Genomic DNA, 14,948 nt, shown 5'->3' with positions numbered 1-14,948 from the left:
GCCAATATTTATCCCTCAATCAACATCACTAAAACAGATTATCTGGTCGTTATCACATTGCTGTTTGTGGGAGCTTGCTGTGCGCAAATTGGCAGCGTGTTTTCCTACATTGCAACAGTGACTACACTCCAAAAAGTACTTCATTGGCCATAAAGCGCTTCGGGATGTCCTGAGGTCCGTCAAAGGCGCTATATAAATGCAAGTCTGTCATTTTTAACCTTCACTGACTAAAAGAGATGTGGATCATTTGTAACCATTTAAACACACAGGTTCCGTAATCGACCTTGCTGCTCTGTGCGAGCAAGGGGGGTGGGGGGGGGAAGTTCAGAGAAGGTTCACGAGGCTGATTCCTGAGATGAAGGGGTTGTCTTATGAAGAAAGGTTGAGCAGGTTGGGCCTGTACTCATTGGAGTTTAGAAGAATGAGAGGGGATCTTATTGAAACGTTAAAGATTCTGAAGGGGGTTGACAGGGTAAATGCTGAGAGGATGTTTCTCCTCGTGGGGAATCGAGAATTAGAGGTCATAGTTTCAGAATAAGGGGTTGCCCATTTAAGACAGAGATGAGGAGGAATTTCTTCTCTGAGGGCGGTGAATCTTTAGAATTGTCTACCCCAGAGAAACAGGCAAGAAAGTGAGTTGAGGCCAAGATCAGATCAGCCATGATCTTATATGAATGGCGGAGCAAGCTCGAGAGGCCATATGGCCTACTCCTGCTCCTATTTCTTATGTTCTTATAGCCATGGGAGGAACTAAAAATTGAATAAAGACATAGAGAAATGGTCTCCCTGTCAATGAAATGAGATGATTGTGTAATCCTTCTTGGATTAGAGCTATTAGATTAAACATATTACGCCACCCAGCCTGTACACATCTAGAAAACAGGAATCTTTATAAACCTATACTTGGTTTCACAGTCCATCAGCGATCTAATGTCGCAAATTAATGTTGCAGCTATCAATTATTTTAATCATTTTCTAATCTCTGAAAACCCAAGTACAGAGCTGATAGTAATTGCAGTAAAGCAACATTGTATATGTGAAGAGCGTGTCACAAGGAAATGATGTGCAATGTGATGCCAAGATCTATGTATTTGGTCGTTCGTCTGCACTGAAAAGCTTTTTGATTTTCATAGTTGAGCAGCATCAGACTTCACATGAGAAGAAGAATATTCTCCACATATGCTGGTGTGGAGCATAAACACTGGCATGGCCGTGTGGGGCCGAATGGCCTGTTTCCGTGCTGTGAATGCTGTGTGATTTTCATTGGAGTGGGTGGAAGAAAATAATTACCCTGTTACTATTTCAAGTTACACGCTGACATAATATCTGTTATATCGAACAGATCCTCTCAATTTTGGCCAGATTGTGTTACTTGCATGAAACTAGAAACCAATATAAACTGTTTCTGGAGCTTGTAACAACATTGTACTGAAGTTCGACATTTGTCTCTCTTTAATGCAAATTATTTTTTCACATTGTACCATTGCTGGAGTAACAGCACCTCAGATTGATGTCTTATGAATGGAAGTTGCTGAAGACGCAGCTTAGATATTGCAATTAGGGGTGGGGGGCTGGGAAGGGGGCAAAGAGGAAGAACTCACAATTTATTATTTTTTCTATCTTGCAGGAAAGCTTCCTGTTGCCGAAAACTTCAGCTTCTGTTTGGTGACTGTGCTTTTCGATGTAGCCCAGAGGGAAATTTCGTTGAGAGTACAGGTAAGGGCACTGTTCTGTTACCTCATAAAAAATTATTTTTGTTCGAAATGACAAGTCTTGATAATCAGTAACCAATTGGATTATGTGATGGTGCACACTTTTTAAAGAGTTCCAATTTCAAATTGGTGGCTATTAATGTTAAACAGTTCAATTGATACAAACTGCTTTGACCTGATGCTGGAAATACATATCTTTTAGTTATTATTTACCTTAATAGGATTGTCCGGCACAGAAATAGACCATTTGGCCCAACCAATCCAGTCCATGCTGGTATTTATGCTCCACTCAAGCCTCCTCCCGTCTTTGCTCATTCTAACTCTTATCAGCATAACCCTCTATTCCCTTCTCCCTGAGATGCTTGTCCAGCCTCCCCTTAAATGCTTCTATTCTACTGATTTCAACCACTCCCTGTGGCAGCGAGTTCCACATTCGCGCTACTCTTTGGGTAAAGATGTTTCTTCTGAATTCCCTATTGGATTTCTTGGTGACTATCTAATATTGATGGCCTCTAGTTATGCTCTTCCCCACAAGTGGAAACGTGTATCCATTCTATCAAAACTTTTCATAATTTTAAAGACCTCTATTAGGTCACCCCTCAGACTTCTTTTTCCAAGAGAAAAGAGACCCAGCCTGTTCATCCTTTCCTGATGTGTATACCTTTGCATTTTTGGTATCATCCTTGTAAATAGGTAAGATTAAAAGTTCACATTTCTAGTTGCATTTATAGGACTGTCTGACTTAAGACCTGTTTTGCTTGTGCTTCGGCGATACTATTATGAATAACAATTTTGAATAACCATTTTAGTTCCCTCTAGATGTGGGGAGCGTTGATGTGTAATGTATAGGTTTCAATGTGTAAAATGTCTCTGTGCAACTCTTTTTGTATTTACAACTCACTTTCAAATGAAAGAATTCAGAGCGTTTGGTAAACATCTGAGAAACGGAGTTTCGTTGGTTTTGATTTTTTTATTAAATCATTTTGCAGATTCTGGAGGCTATCCTGGATGTGATAGAAGTGCTGTTGGCAATGTGTCTGGCACCTCAGACTCAAGATAAAGGTATTTCTATACTGCTTTTTAATTCCCTCTGAAACATGAGATCAACAAGATCCGGGTTGAGGCGTTTATGAAGAAATGACTAAATCACAATTATCATGGAGCAGTGCACTGGTATCAAACTTGGATTGGGAAAGTTCCTCCGTCAGATCTAGGACTCAATGACTAGGACAATAAAGCTGATGGTGCAAAGAGAAAGTAAGACATTGCGATCGAAAATTTAATGAGGGTGATGGAATATCAAACAGATTACCAGTGGTGGTGGTGTAACTGAGAGCCAAAGCAGATTTATTTTAAAAGGAGTGGGTTAATTCCTGTTTGAAAAGGGGATACAGGCATATTATTCCCAGAATCACAGGAAACTGATGGGTGGTTTGGAAGGGTAGGCTAGAGGGACCAATGGCCTTCTGACCAAAAATTACTGATAAACTAAAACATTTTCATACTGATTAAATAATTGACCAAGTGTGCTATAGGGATACAAAAGAGAAATGGCTCGTGTGCATAAGAACATAAGAAATAGGAGCAGGAGTAGGCCATTTGGCCCCTCGAGCCTGCTCCACCATTCAATAAGATCATGGCTGATCTGATCTTGGCCTCAACTTCACTTTCCTGCCCGCTCCCCACAACCCTTCACTCCATTATCATTCAAAAATCTGTCTATCTCCACCTTAAATATATTCAGTGATCCAGCCTCAACAGGTCTCTGGGGCAGAGAATTCCAAAGATTCACGACCCTCAGACAAGAAATTCCTTCTCGGCTCCGTTTTAAATGTGCGACCCCTTATTCTGAAACCGTGACCCCTAGTTCTAGATTCCCCCACAAGGGGAAACATCCTCTCTGCATCTACCCTGTCAAGCCCCCTCAGAATCTTATACCTTTCGATAAGATCGCCTCTCATTCTGCTAAACTCCAGGCTCCTCGCCTTTTGCTTTGAAATTCCCCAGTGGCTGCTCATGCTGACAAGTGTGGCCTGCACTTGGTTACCAGGCCCGTGATTTGCTTGTAGATCACAAATATCTCAGTTAAAATGGTCAAAAGATGCATTTCAATTGCTGTACTAGTTTGCTGCAGATGAACTGTAGTCACTGAATTTGTATCACTCCACACACGGGAAATATCCCCGAGGCTAAAAGCACATGAAGTTCCAAGTTTGCATCACATCTGACCGTCCCAGATTCCGCTGCTAAAGATACTGTGCCAAAAATTGCAGTCGGTAGCTTCCCGTGCGGCGGACTCCTCCGAATGAATTTTTTTTAACGAAAATAGCTGGTGGTCCCGGAGGTACGAATACTTGAGTTCCGAGACCTAGATGCACCTCCCAGCGCATGCGCTTCGCGTGCCTGAACCCAGAACTCACGGAGCCTCTTTGGGCGCGTGTGCACATCGTATGCACCTGGAGAGGCCACAAGTTACGACCCATTAAGACTGGATTTTGCTGAAATGTCCCATTTTATTTTATTGCACTATTGCTGAAACATCAAGTACAACCATCAAGTTCAATACCTGTATTCTGTTGGTTTTGCTCTGCATTAATAATAACTTTTGCCTTTTGCAGAAAACTTGTGCAGATATGCAGTGCCCTGCTTGATTGGAATTGGTAGAGCATTTGGACGCTACAGTAACACCGATGAATCTCTTCTCTCAAAGCTGTTTCCCAAAATAGCGCCACAATCGCTCAAAGCTCCTAGTGAGCTGGATGGACTGAGGCGGCGATCCTTCAACGACTTTCGATCAATCCTGCCCAGCTCCCTTCTGACGGCCTGCCAATCGTGCGATAGCTTGCGGCACAAAACCAACAGTGTGACGAACGTCTCCCAGGTTATAAAACAAAATTCAATTTTAGTTTTCGCTTTAGAGTATGAAGTTTTTTTTTGTCTAAAAGGCGTCTTTTCTCTCTGGTCTTAATTAAATTTAGGCGGAGTGGGAAATGGTGCAAACTTCAGCAATTTGGGAAGTATTTAAAGTGGGGAAAGTAAATTAAAAGCCTCTTTTTTAAAAACTATTTTCCTGAAAAGAAACTTCTGTGTTTGAGAATAAAATAAAAATACCAATAAACTGACATCTATATTGGGAAAGACACATTCTTTTCCTCTACAGAAGTACAAGCAATAGTTTCTTTTATGGGCTCCATTGGTAAATGCACTGCTTCGGTCTAAAGCATTCATTTTCATGCTCTTAAGTTTAATCTCCTGTCTCTGCTGAATCAGCTGCTAGTACCAGGGTCTGAGTGCAGTTGCATCAACTCAGCACCAAGCTTTGCCGTTTTTGTGTGTGCATCCTCATTGTTTTTTTTAATACAGCAGGCGAGCCCTGAACGCTCAACGGTTCCTTCTTCACCTGGAGTGAACAATTTGCAGTATTTTGAAGGTAAGATTTAATGCTGCAAAGATTGCATCAGCAATTTTCAACTGAAACCATTGCTATTTAAAATGTACTCAATACCATCACCTATGTTGTAAAGGCACAATGCCAATGAATGTGAACATATGCGGTGGGGGGGGAACGGGGGAACGGGGGAACGACGACTTTTACTTCCTGTTAGGCTGGGAGCAGGGGTTGGATCTGGTAGCGCGGCAAGCCCTGAAGTCTGGGTTTTCCCATACAGTGCGGAGATTTAACTGTACAGCACGCATCTTCTGTCCCTGACGGGTTTCCCCTGCTCGGATGTCAGCCTGATTGACAGGCTAGGGTTCCAGTTGGGCGGGGATACTCCGGAGGAGGTTGCAGGACCAGTTAGGTCCGATCCCTGACACGGAGGGAGGGGGGGTATCTGATAGTGGGGCAACTTCGGGGGGGGCTTGGAGAAAGCACTACTGCTCCTCCTCGCCCACAAGCACTGCTCCTTGCGACTGTCCGCCCCTCCCTGCAGCTGCCCGGTTTCATAGAAACATAGAAAATAGGAACAGGAATAGGCCACTCGAGCCTGTACCGCCATTCAGTATGATCATGGCTGATCCTCTATCTCAACACTATATTCCCGCTTTCTCCCCGTACCTCTTGATGCCTTTTGTTTCTAGAAATCTATCTATCTCCCTCTTAAGTACATTCAGTGACTTGGCCTCCACAGCCTTCTGTGGTAGAGAATTCCACAGGTTCACCACCCTCTGAGTGAAAAAATTTCTCCTCATCTCAGTCCTAAATTTCCTACCCCGTATCCTGAGACTGTGACCCCTTGTTCTAGACTTCCCAGCCCCGGGGAAACATCCTCCCCGCATCCAGTCTGTCCAACCCCGTCAGAATTTTATACGTTTCAATGAAATCCCCTCTCATTCTTCTAAACTCTAGTGAATATAGGCCTAGTCGACCTAATCTCTCCTCATATGACAGGACTGCCATCCCAGGAATCAGTCTGGTGAACCTTCGCTGCACTCCCTCTATGGCAAGTATATCCTTTCTTGGGTAAGGAGACCAAAACTGCACACACTACTCCAGGTGCGGTCTCACCAAGGCCCTGTATAACTAGTAAGACATCCTTGCTCCTGTACTCAAATCATCTTGCAATGAAGGCCAACATACCATTTGCCTTCCTAACTGCTTGCCGCACCTGCATGTTTGCTTTCAATGACTGGTGTACAAGGACACCCAGGTTGCTCTGTACATCGACACTTCCCAAGCCACCACCATTTAAATAATACTTTGTCCTTTTGTTTTTCCTACCAAAGTGGATAACTTCACATTTATCCACGTTATACTGCATCTGCCACATGTATTTGCCCACTGTTTCCTGAGGTCCAGGAAGCCAGGTTGGCCACAATAAATCCGAGGCTCCCAGCCTTGTTAACATATATTAAATGCCAGCCTGCCTCCTGGGAGCGGGTTGGCTGCCCGCCCCTTGTCCCACCTCAGTAAAACCCGGAAGTCAGCGGTTTGAAGCTGGCTTCCCGACATGCTTCAATTTTTTTCTTGCCTATTTAATGCTCCACCCCAGTCGTGCCCATTCCCATCAATGTCCCCTTTGAGCATGCGCAGTATTTTGAAGGAGTCGCATGGCGCCAAAAATAATTATAGGGAACATTGACCCCCTCCCACTCGCCCCCATTTAAAATTCCCCCCATACAGTCAGTATAAGTCAAGGTAAAATTACTGAATATTTCAAAACACGCAAGCACAGTCAACACAGATTTGTTAAAGGCAAGTTATGTTCGACAAATGGAAGAGTATTTTGTTGCTGAAGAAATTACCAATTGGATAGATAAAGGGAATGCATTACAATGCATTCTTGTATGTATTATCAGAAGACATTTGATAATGTGTCCCACAAGAATAAAATTCAGGTATAAGAGGAGATATCGTAGCATGGATAGAAAGTGAGTCAACGGAGAGGAAGCAGAACGTTGGATCTTGGATTGGTTAGCTCGTTGAATATTTTTAGGTGCCTTATTATAGAAAGGATATCAAAGTCATAGCGAGTATTTGACGTAGGTTCAGCAGGATGATGCCAAGGTTGGGAAAGGATCGTTGTAAGGAGAGACTTGAAGTACTGGGGCTATTTCTAGCGGAGTCGAGAAGGCCAAGAGAAGATTTAATCGAGCTTTTTAACATTATGAAGAGTTTTGGTAGAGCCAATAGGGAAAGACTATTTCCGCTGGTTGGGGAATCAGTGATGGAGGGCCATGAATATAAAATTATTTGTGGATTATAGATTTATAGAAACCTGCATCGCAGGAGGAGGCCATTCGGCCCATCGTGCCTGTACTAGCTCTTGAACAGAACAGTCGTGGTTAGTCCCACATCCCCGCTTTCTGTCCGTAACCCTGTAAGTTCCTCATCCTCGAGTATCTGTTCAACTCCCGTTTAAAATTATTTAAGGAGCCAGCTTTCACCACCGTTTCAGGTCGAGCATCCCAGATCCCGACAATTCTGAGTGAAAAAAATTCTCCTCATCTCTCTAGATCTTTTTCCAATGATTTTGAATCTATGACCTCTGGCTATTGACCCACTCGCCGGAAGGAATAATTATTCCCTATTCACTCTATCAAAACCCCTCTCATCTTGAAAACCTATATTATGACTAGCATCGAGCCATCATCATCGGCAGCCCCTCGGAATCGAGGAAGACTTGCTGCCACTCCCAAAGTGAGTTCTTTGGTGGCTGAGAGCCACAGACCCTGTCGTAGGTGGGACAGATATTCATCTTGGGAAGGGGGGTGTTGGTGGGACTGATTTACCGCACGCTCCTTCCGCTGCCTGCGCCTGACCTCTTCACGCTCGCAGCGTTGAGATTCGAAGAGCTCAACGCCTTCCTGGATGTCCTTTCTCCATCCAGGGCGGTCTTCGGCCAGGGTCTCCCAGGTGTCCGTGGTGATGTCGCACTTCACCAGGGAGGCTTTGAGGGTGTCCTTGTAACGTTTCCGCTGCCCACCTTTGGCAGCACGGACATGACTAACTGATTAGCCTCCTTCTGTACTATGAACTTTAATGGTTCTTACCCAAACAGTCATTCCTCTTTGTGAAAGCATTTTTCTTGCAACTGCGTTAAATTGTTTTTTTTGGTGGGGATGGAGATGGTGGACAAGTGGCTAGGTTCACTTCTGTTCTCCTGGGTAATCGGGTATCTTGTTTTTTTGTGTTTTAGGTTCGTACCTCCCCGATGGCAGCGCTTTGGACCCCCAATATTACTTCTCGACCATTAGCTCGAGTTTCTCGGTCTCCCCACTGTTCACTGGCTGCAGTACTAAAGAATTTCATATTCCACTTGAATATCTCCGACAGCTACTTCAAATGGTACGTAAGTTCCCAAAATCCATCTTTTTGATCAAGATTTCATGCATCTCTCTCGCTATAGTTTGCTATCTGTTCCCTCATCTCTTTCTATTTGTGAAGCACCAGAGGATATATTTTTCCGTTAAAGGAACTAATAATTCAAGCTTTTTTTCTTCTGGTACCCTTTAAGGGGCCGCGCAGCCCATTCAAAATTCTGCGCATGTGCGTTTTTTCTCAATGTAATGACCGGCTCACCTCCACGCAGCTTGACGGGAACATTGATTGAAAGCCTCATCTCTGTGTACACTTCCTGTTAACCGCTCCATTATAAATTCATGTGTCAATGTATATAATGTCTATGCATTCTTGTCATTGCTGTAAATGCACTCGGGCAGCTGGAGCATCGCCGCTGGTGGGAGGGTGCAATTACAGCGTGACAAATTTCTAGTTGAAATGTGAACATAGGAATTTCTAAAGAAAAGGACCAAATATATGCCTTTAGAATGGGGACTGAATTACGCCTGCCCACCCTTGTCCAATTATTCCCCAGCCTCTACCACTGCTTCACTTGAATTACTACACTTATGTCCTCTCTCCCCATTGGCTGTGCCTCAGGTGATCAACTAGTATATTTATTCTGCATATCTACCTCAAGCACCAGAAGGCGACAGTGTGAATTTCTTTATTTCTATCTTCCCATTTTTATTTTGGTTTTGTTGAAGGAACACTCTATGACGACCTTGTCCTGGAGTTTACAGTTGAAAATCAACTTGAAAACGATAAAAGATAAATGATTTCTTGTATCTAAAATAGATTTACTTGACGATTTTTCATTGTTAATGATGGGACAATTTTACGAAAGAAAAAACCCCAAGAGTAATTCTACACTCCTACGAACTGCATAAACCTGTACAATATTTGGATGTGATGCCTTACCACATTTTTGACCTTGCACAAATTTCTTAGTAATAGTGTGGACCCTGTTCTGAAGTCTTAAGAATAAAGTGCAGATTAAACCAACGTAATTCAGTTAAGATTTTAAACCAAATGTAAAGATTAAACAAGCGCCATGGAGATGTCAGGAGATTTTCCCACCTGCTCTCGGACAAGTTGCCAACGTGTTTTTATACTCGTGTCAGCTGTGGCTCAGTGGGTAGCACTCTCGCCTCTGAGTCAGAAGGTTGTGGGTTCAAGTCCCACTCCAGGAACTTGAGCACAAAAAATCCAGGCTGACAATCCAGTGCAGTGCTGAGGGGGTGCTGCACTGTTGGAGGTGCCGTCTTTCGGATGAGGCATTAAAATTAGGTCCCGTCTGCCCCCTCAGGTGGATGTAAAAGATCCCACGGCACTATTTCGAAGAAGAGCAGCAGAGTTATCCCTGGTGTCCTGGGCCAATATTTATCCCTCAATCAACATAATAAAAAGCAGAATATCTGGTCATTATCACATTGCTGTTTGTGGGAGCTTGCTGTGCGCAAATTGGCTGCCGCTGTAAAGCGCTTTGAGATGTCCGGTGTCCGTGAAAGGTGCTATATAGATCCAAGTCTTTCTATTGTGGTCTCAGATTTAAAAAAAAATACATCATTTTAGTTTGGCCATTCTGCAATCATGTACTTTGTAAGAATGCAATTGTGAAATATGAGAACCATGTTTCTTTAATGATTTCTATTTGACTTGAAAATTTAGCAGATCTTTTATATACCCAGGGGGAGCTCGTGGATTTTTATAAATGAGATTGCATAATCATCTCCAGAAGTCTACTTAGAGAGAAATGGTAGCTTATGTAAGGTCAAACATGCATCCTCAATGCTGAGTTTCAATTTTTCTAATAGAAACCAACGATTTCCCCCACGGGTGATTGTGCAACCACTGGTTGTCAGAGTTCTGTTCTTTATCTTGCCTAATTTATTTTATGACTAAAGACGTTTCTGTATTGCTCCCCCCCAGGTTAAACGAATCGTGGCTGAGTCAGTTTTGAAAACACTGGATGCAACATTGACGGAGGTTTCTGAGGTAAAGAAATCACGCATTGTTTTGGAATAGTGTCAGCCGTGGCTCAGTGGATAGCACCCTCGGCCCTTAGTCAGAAAGTCGTGGGCTCAAGTCTCGCTCCAGAAAATCGAGCACAAAAATCTAGGCCGACACTCCAGTGTACTGCTGAGGGAGTCCTGCGCTGTCGGAGGTGCTGTCTTGCGGATGAGACATTAAACCGAAGGTCCCGTCTGCGCTCTCAGGTGGATGTAAAATCTGCCATTGCACTATTTTGAAGAAGAGCAGGGAAGCCAATATTTATCCCTCAATCAACATCAATAAAACAGATCATCTGGTCATCATCACATTGCTGTTTGTGGGAGCTTGTCCTACATTACAACAATGACTAGACTTCAAAAAGTACTTAATTGGCTGTCATCATCATTATAGGCAGTCCCTCAGAATCGAGGAAGATTTGCTTCCACTCCTGAAGTGAGTTCTTTGGTTGCTGACAGAGCCACAGACTCTGTTACAGGTGGGACAGATAGTCGTTGAGGGAAGGGGTGGGTGGGACTGGTTTGCCGCACGCTCTTTCTGCTGTCTGCGCTTGATTTCTGCATGCTCTCGGTGTTGAGACTCGAAGTGCTCAGCGCCTCTCTGATGCATTTCCTCCACTTAAGGCGGTCTTGGGCCAGGGACTCCCAGGTGTCAGTGGGGATGTTGCACTTTATCAGGGAGGCTGCGGGGGTGTCCTTGTAGTGTTTCCGCTGCCCACCTTTGGCTCGTTTGCCATGAAGGAGCTCCGAGTAGAGCACTTGCTTTGGGAGTCTCGTGTCTGGCATGCGAACTATGTGGCCTGCCCAGCGGAGCTGATCGAATGTGGTCAGTGCTTCAATGCTGGGGATGTTAGCCTGTATGAGGATGCTGATGTTGGTGCGCCTGTCCTAGAAACATAGAAACATAGAAAATAGGTGCAGGAGTAGGCCATTCGGCCCTTTGAGCCTGCACCGCCATTCAATGAGTTCATGGCTGAACATGCAACTTCAGTACCCCATTCCTGCTTTCTTGCCATATCCCTTGGTCCCCCTAGTAGTAAGGACTACATCTAACTCCTCCCAGGGGATTTGTAGGATCTTGCGGAGACATCGTTGGTGACATTTCTCCAGCAACTTGAGGTGCCTGCTGTACATGGTCCATGTCTCTGAGCCATACAGGAGGGCAGGTATTTCCTCACCACACAGCACACCCCGCCCCCCCCCCAGTCATCAAGATCTATGGCGCGGCCCTGGACACCATGGACCACTACCTATATCTTGGGAGCCTCCTATCAACAACAACAGGCATCGACGACGAGATCCAACACCGCCTCCCGTGCACCAGTGCAGCCTTCGGCCACCTGAGGAAAAGAGTGTTTGAAGACCAGGCCCTCAAAACTGCCACCAAGCTTAATTGGCTGTAAAGTACTTTGGGATGTCCAGTGGTCGTGATAGGCGCTACATAAATGCAGTCCAGTTTTAAATTATTGTCAATTCAGGTAGTCTAAAATGATAGATCTGAGGGGGAATCTAATTGAGGTGTATAAGATTATGATGGGTCTGGATAGAGTGGATAGGAAGGACCTATTTCCCTTAGCAAAGGGGTCAATAACCAGGGGGCATAGATATGAAGTCATTGTTAGGAGATTTAGAGGGGGATTTGAGGAGAAATGTTTTCACCCAGAGGGTGGTGGGGGTCTGGAACTCAATACCTGAAAGGGTGGTAGAGGCAGAAACCCTCACCACATTTGAAAAGTACTTGGAAATGCATTCAAAGTGCCGTAACCTACAGGGTTTTGGACCAAGAGCTGGAAAGTGGGATTAGGCTGGATAGCACTTTGTCGGCCGGCACAGACACAATGGGCAGAATGTCCTCCTTCTGTGCTGTAAATTTCTGTGGTTTTATGATCTTGGGAGGAGGACAGTGCAGTCGATTATCCACTGTACTTTCTTCTTTAGGACTGGGCTAAAATCCAAACCCGAGTAATGGGACAAAAATCCTGTTACCTTTTCAAGTCATCACCTAACTGTTCCTAATTGGTAGTAAGGACGGGATTTCTGGTTATTCAGGAACACCCAGCCTGAGATTTTCCATCTCTAAAGGAGGTCACAGGATGACTGGAATTGAAAAAATATCACACTGCCACATTTCGGGGTGCTGTTCTGACCTTGAAAGCTGAGGCACGTTGCTGGGCAGAGCATTCTGCAGCATCTCTGGCCAGCTTCTGGCGCAAGCTCTATCGCCTTCTATTCCTGGCAACCAGGGGGTTCAGAGGAAGCACAGTCTCTATGTGGATGCCCTTGATGCACACTATTGATGCAGAAAGTTACATCAAGTACCCAATACCTGGTAGTCGCAAACCAAGTGGCCCTGGATGGAATCGGCCCACTGTTTTATATCGTGGCTTTCAACATCTGCATCGCGATGTGTCAGCTGATCGGGACGGTTGCAGATCGATGTGTTCACCGTGGGATTTCTGTCTTTTACCTGTGCTTCAGGTGTTGTGGCTGGGATTTTCTTTGTGCTCAGCTTGTGCTCGCTACCTTTGCTGACTGTACTGATTGCTGATATAGCTGGTAAGTGGGAGCGAGCTGCAGTCTTAAGTCTAAGTTCCAGCCAGAGTACAAGAACTGCAGCACTGCACAGGAAATATTTGCGGGGAGAAACTCCACTACACTTTCTGCAACTTCGAATTGCACAGCATTAGGAAAGTGTCTACATCAGGTCTGAGAATGCATGCCTGAAATGATACATCCTCTATTCCCCAGTAACTGTCGATATTTCCTTGATATCACCTAAAAGAACCTGACCCTTGCAGATGGTTTTGTTTGTGTCTGTTAACAGTTTGGCTGACACGAGGTAAACCCATACTTGATGGAAGCGTTGAATTCCAATGTACCAGCATTGTTCTATGCAATTAATGATAGAAGTTATGATCTGGAATGCACTGTGTGAAAGGGTGGAGGAAGCAGATTCCACAGTAACTTTCAAAAGAAATTAGATGTATACTTGAAAAAACAAAGTTTGCAGGGTTATGGGGAAAGAGCAGGGGTGGGACTAATTGGACAGCTGGCACAGGCACAATGGGCCGAAAGGCCTCCTTCTAAGCTGTAAGATTCTATGATTAGCGTAAATATTTTGCAAATCTTTTGGCTGGATAATGCACGGTATCTTCAGTCCATTTGAAAATGTCACCTCTGCTGCTAATTATTTTGTGACTGGAAACATCGATTTTCAAAGATTCCAGCTGAACAGAATCCAAACCGGCTTGATCTTCTGAAATGATCTTTATATCTATTTTATTATTTAGGCAAATGCTAATTTGGATCTCCACTATCGAAACTTCAGTGATCCTCTCTATGTGGTGGTGTTTAAAATGTTGAGAGACACTTTATATCACATGAAAGGTAAGCTTCTCATGCCGCTGGTATTTGTTAGATTTTTTTTAAAGCCCAGGAATTGAGTGTCTTTGGGACACTGACTTGAATGAGTATGAAAATCCTTTATGGAACTTTTGCTCATAATCAGCCTGTTTGCTTGTGGTGTTTTGTGGCAATCAAGGCCTATTATACCCTATTATACCCATGGAGTTTGCTTCACTCATAAAAGGAGCGGGAGCAGCGTGGCTGCATACCACTGCAAGGTACAGCGCGAGTTGGTGCAGGAGGGTGACTGCAGCGAAGAGGGCGACTCGATTGGACGTCATCAAGGTCCAGGTCACTGATTGGAACGTGGGCAGGTACAGCAGGAGTGGCGCGGTTCGGGGGGCGCAGGAGCAGCGAGTGATCGTGGAGCGATGCGATTGGGGCCCAGGGGAGGTGTGAGTTTGGGGCCAGAGGAGGGATGGGCCCAGAGGCAGCACGGGCAAGCCCAACACTGCGATTGTGTGCGCACCAGGTCCGTGCAGCAGAGCTGGTCTCCAGTCGACATGGTTAATCCTTGCCACTGGAGCAAGACCTAGCTCTGTCAATACCGTGTGGTGGCTGGTGTGCATGTTTTAAAAAAAAAAATCCACGCACAGGCATCTTCCACCCTTCAGGATATAGTTCGGGATCTGGAATATTAGGTCCTTCATTGAAACACCTGTGAACTCATCCCTTTTTTGGTGTGGAAGCAAGTCATCCTCGATACGAGGGATCGCCTATGATGATGAGTGAATGGGGTGATTTGGTCCCTCCTTAGGGTTAAGGAAAGGCAAAGATAAAAGGGGGTGGGCGAGAAGGAGGGTTACCATTTCCATCGCAGTGTTTTAAACTGAGTGACTATTTGTACTAGTTTTTTGTGTGTCCTTCTGTGCATGTGCGCATTGGACTCCGCCCCCTTTTTGAGCATGGGCCCTCGATTCAATCGCGCATGCGCAGTGCGACATACGAGGAAGCCGGAAGTGGGGCCATACAACGAGCCGTGCGAAGCCCGCTGGAGCTGGACGCTTTTGCATTAAACTGTGCCCGCACCCTTCCCTT

The 14,948-nt window shown here is 44.7% G+C and overlaps 1 protein-coding gene across 2 annotated transcripts in view; it reads left to right on the top strand.

Moving 5' to 3' along the window:
• The window catches only part of pi4kab (phosphatidylinositol 4-kinase, catalytic, alpha b), a 230,214-nt gene that overhangs the window by 20,273 nt on the left and 194,993 nt on the right, over nt 1-14,948 (top strand). Inside the window, exons 4-10 of one of the 2 annotated variants that reach the window (XM_070888050.1) lie at nt 1,628-1,716; nt 2,702-2,774; nt 4,331-4,593; nt 5,079-5,142; nt 8,351-8,499; nt 10,426-10,491; nt 13,796-13,892. In XM_070888050.1, the coding sequence (XP_070744151.1) occupies nt 1,628-1,716; nt 2,702-2,774; nt 4,331-4,593; nt 5,079-5,142; nt 8,351-8,499; nt 10,426-10,491; nt 13,796-13,892 (801 nt within the window). Of the gene's footprint in view, nt 1-1,627; nt 1,717-2,701; nt 2,775-4,330; nt 4,594-5,075; nt 5,143-8,350; nt 8,500-10,425; nt 10,492-13,795; nt 13,893-14,948 lie in introns of both variants that reach the window. The other variant, XM_070888049.1, reaches the window with a different exon arrangement.

The sequence above is a fragment of the Pristiophorus japonicus genome, chromosome 8, assembly GCF_044704955.1.
Source record: "Pristiophorus japonicus isolate sPriJap1 chromosome 8, sPriJap1.hap1, whole genome shotgun sequence".
NCBI classification, from domain to species: Eukaryota; Metazoa; Chordata; class Chondrichthyes; family Pristiophoridae; genus Pristiophorus; species Pristiophorus japonicus.
This window is presented reverse-complemented; position numbering and strand designations above follow the sequence as displayed.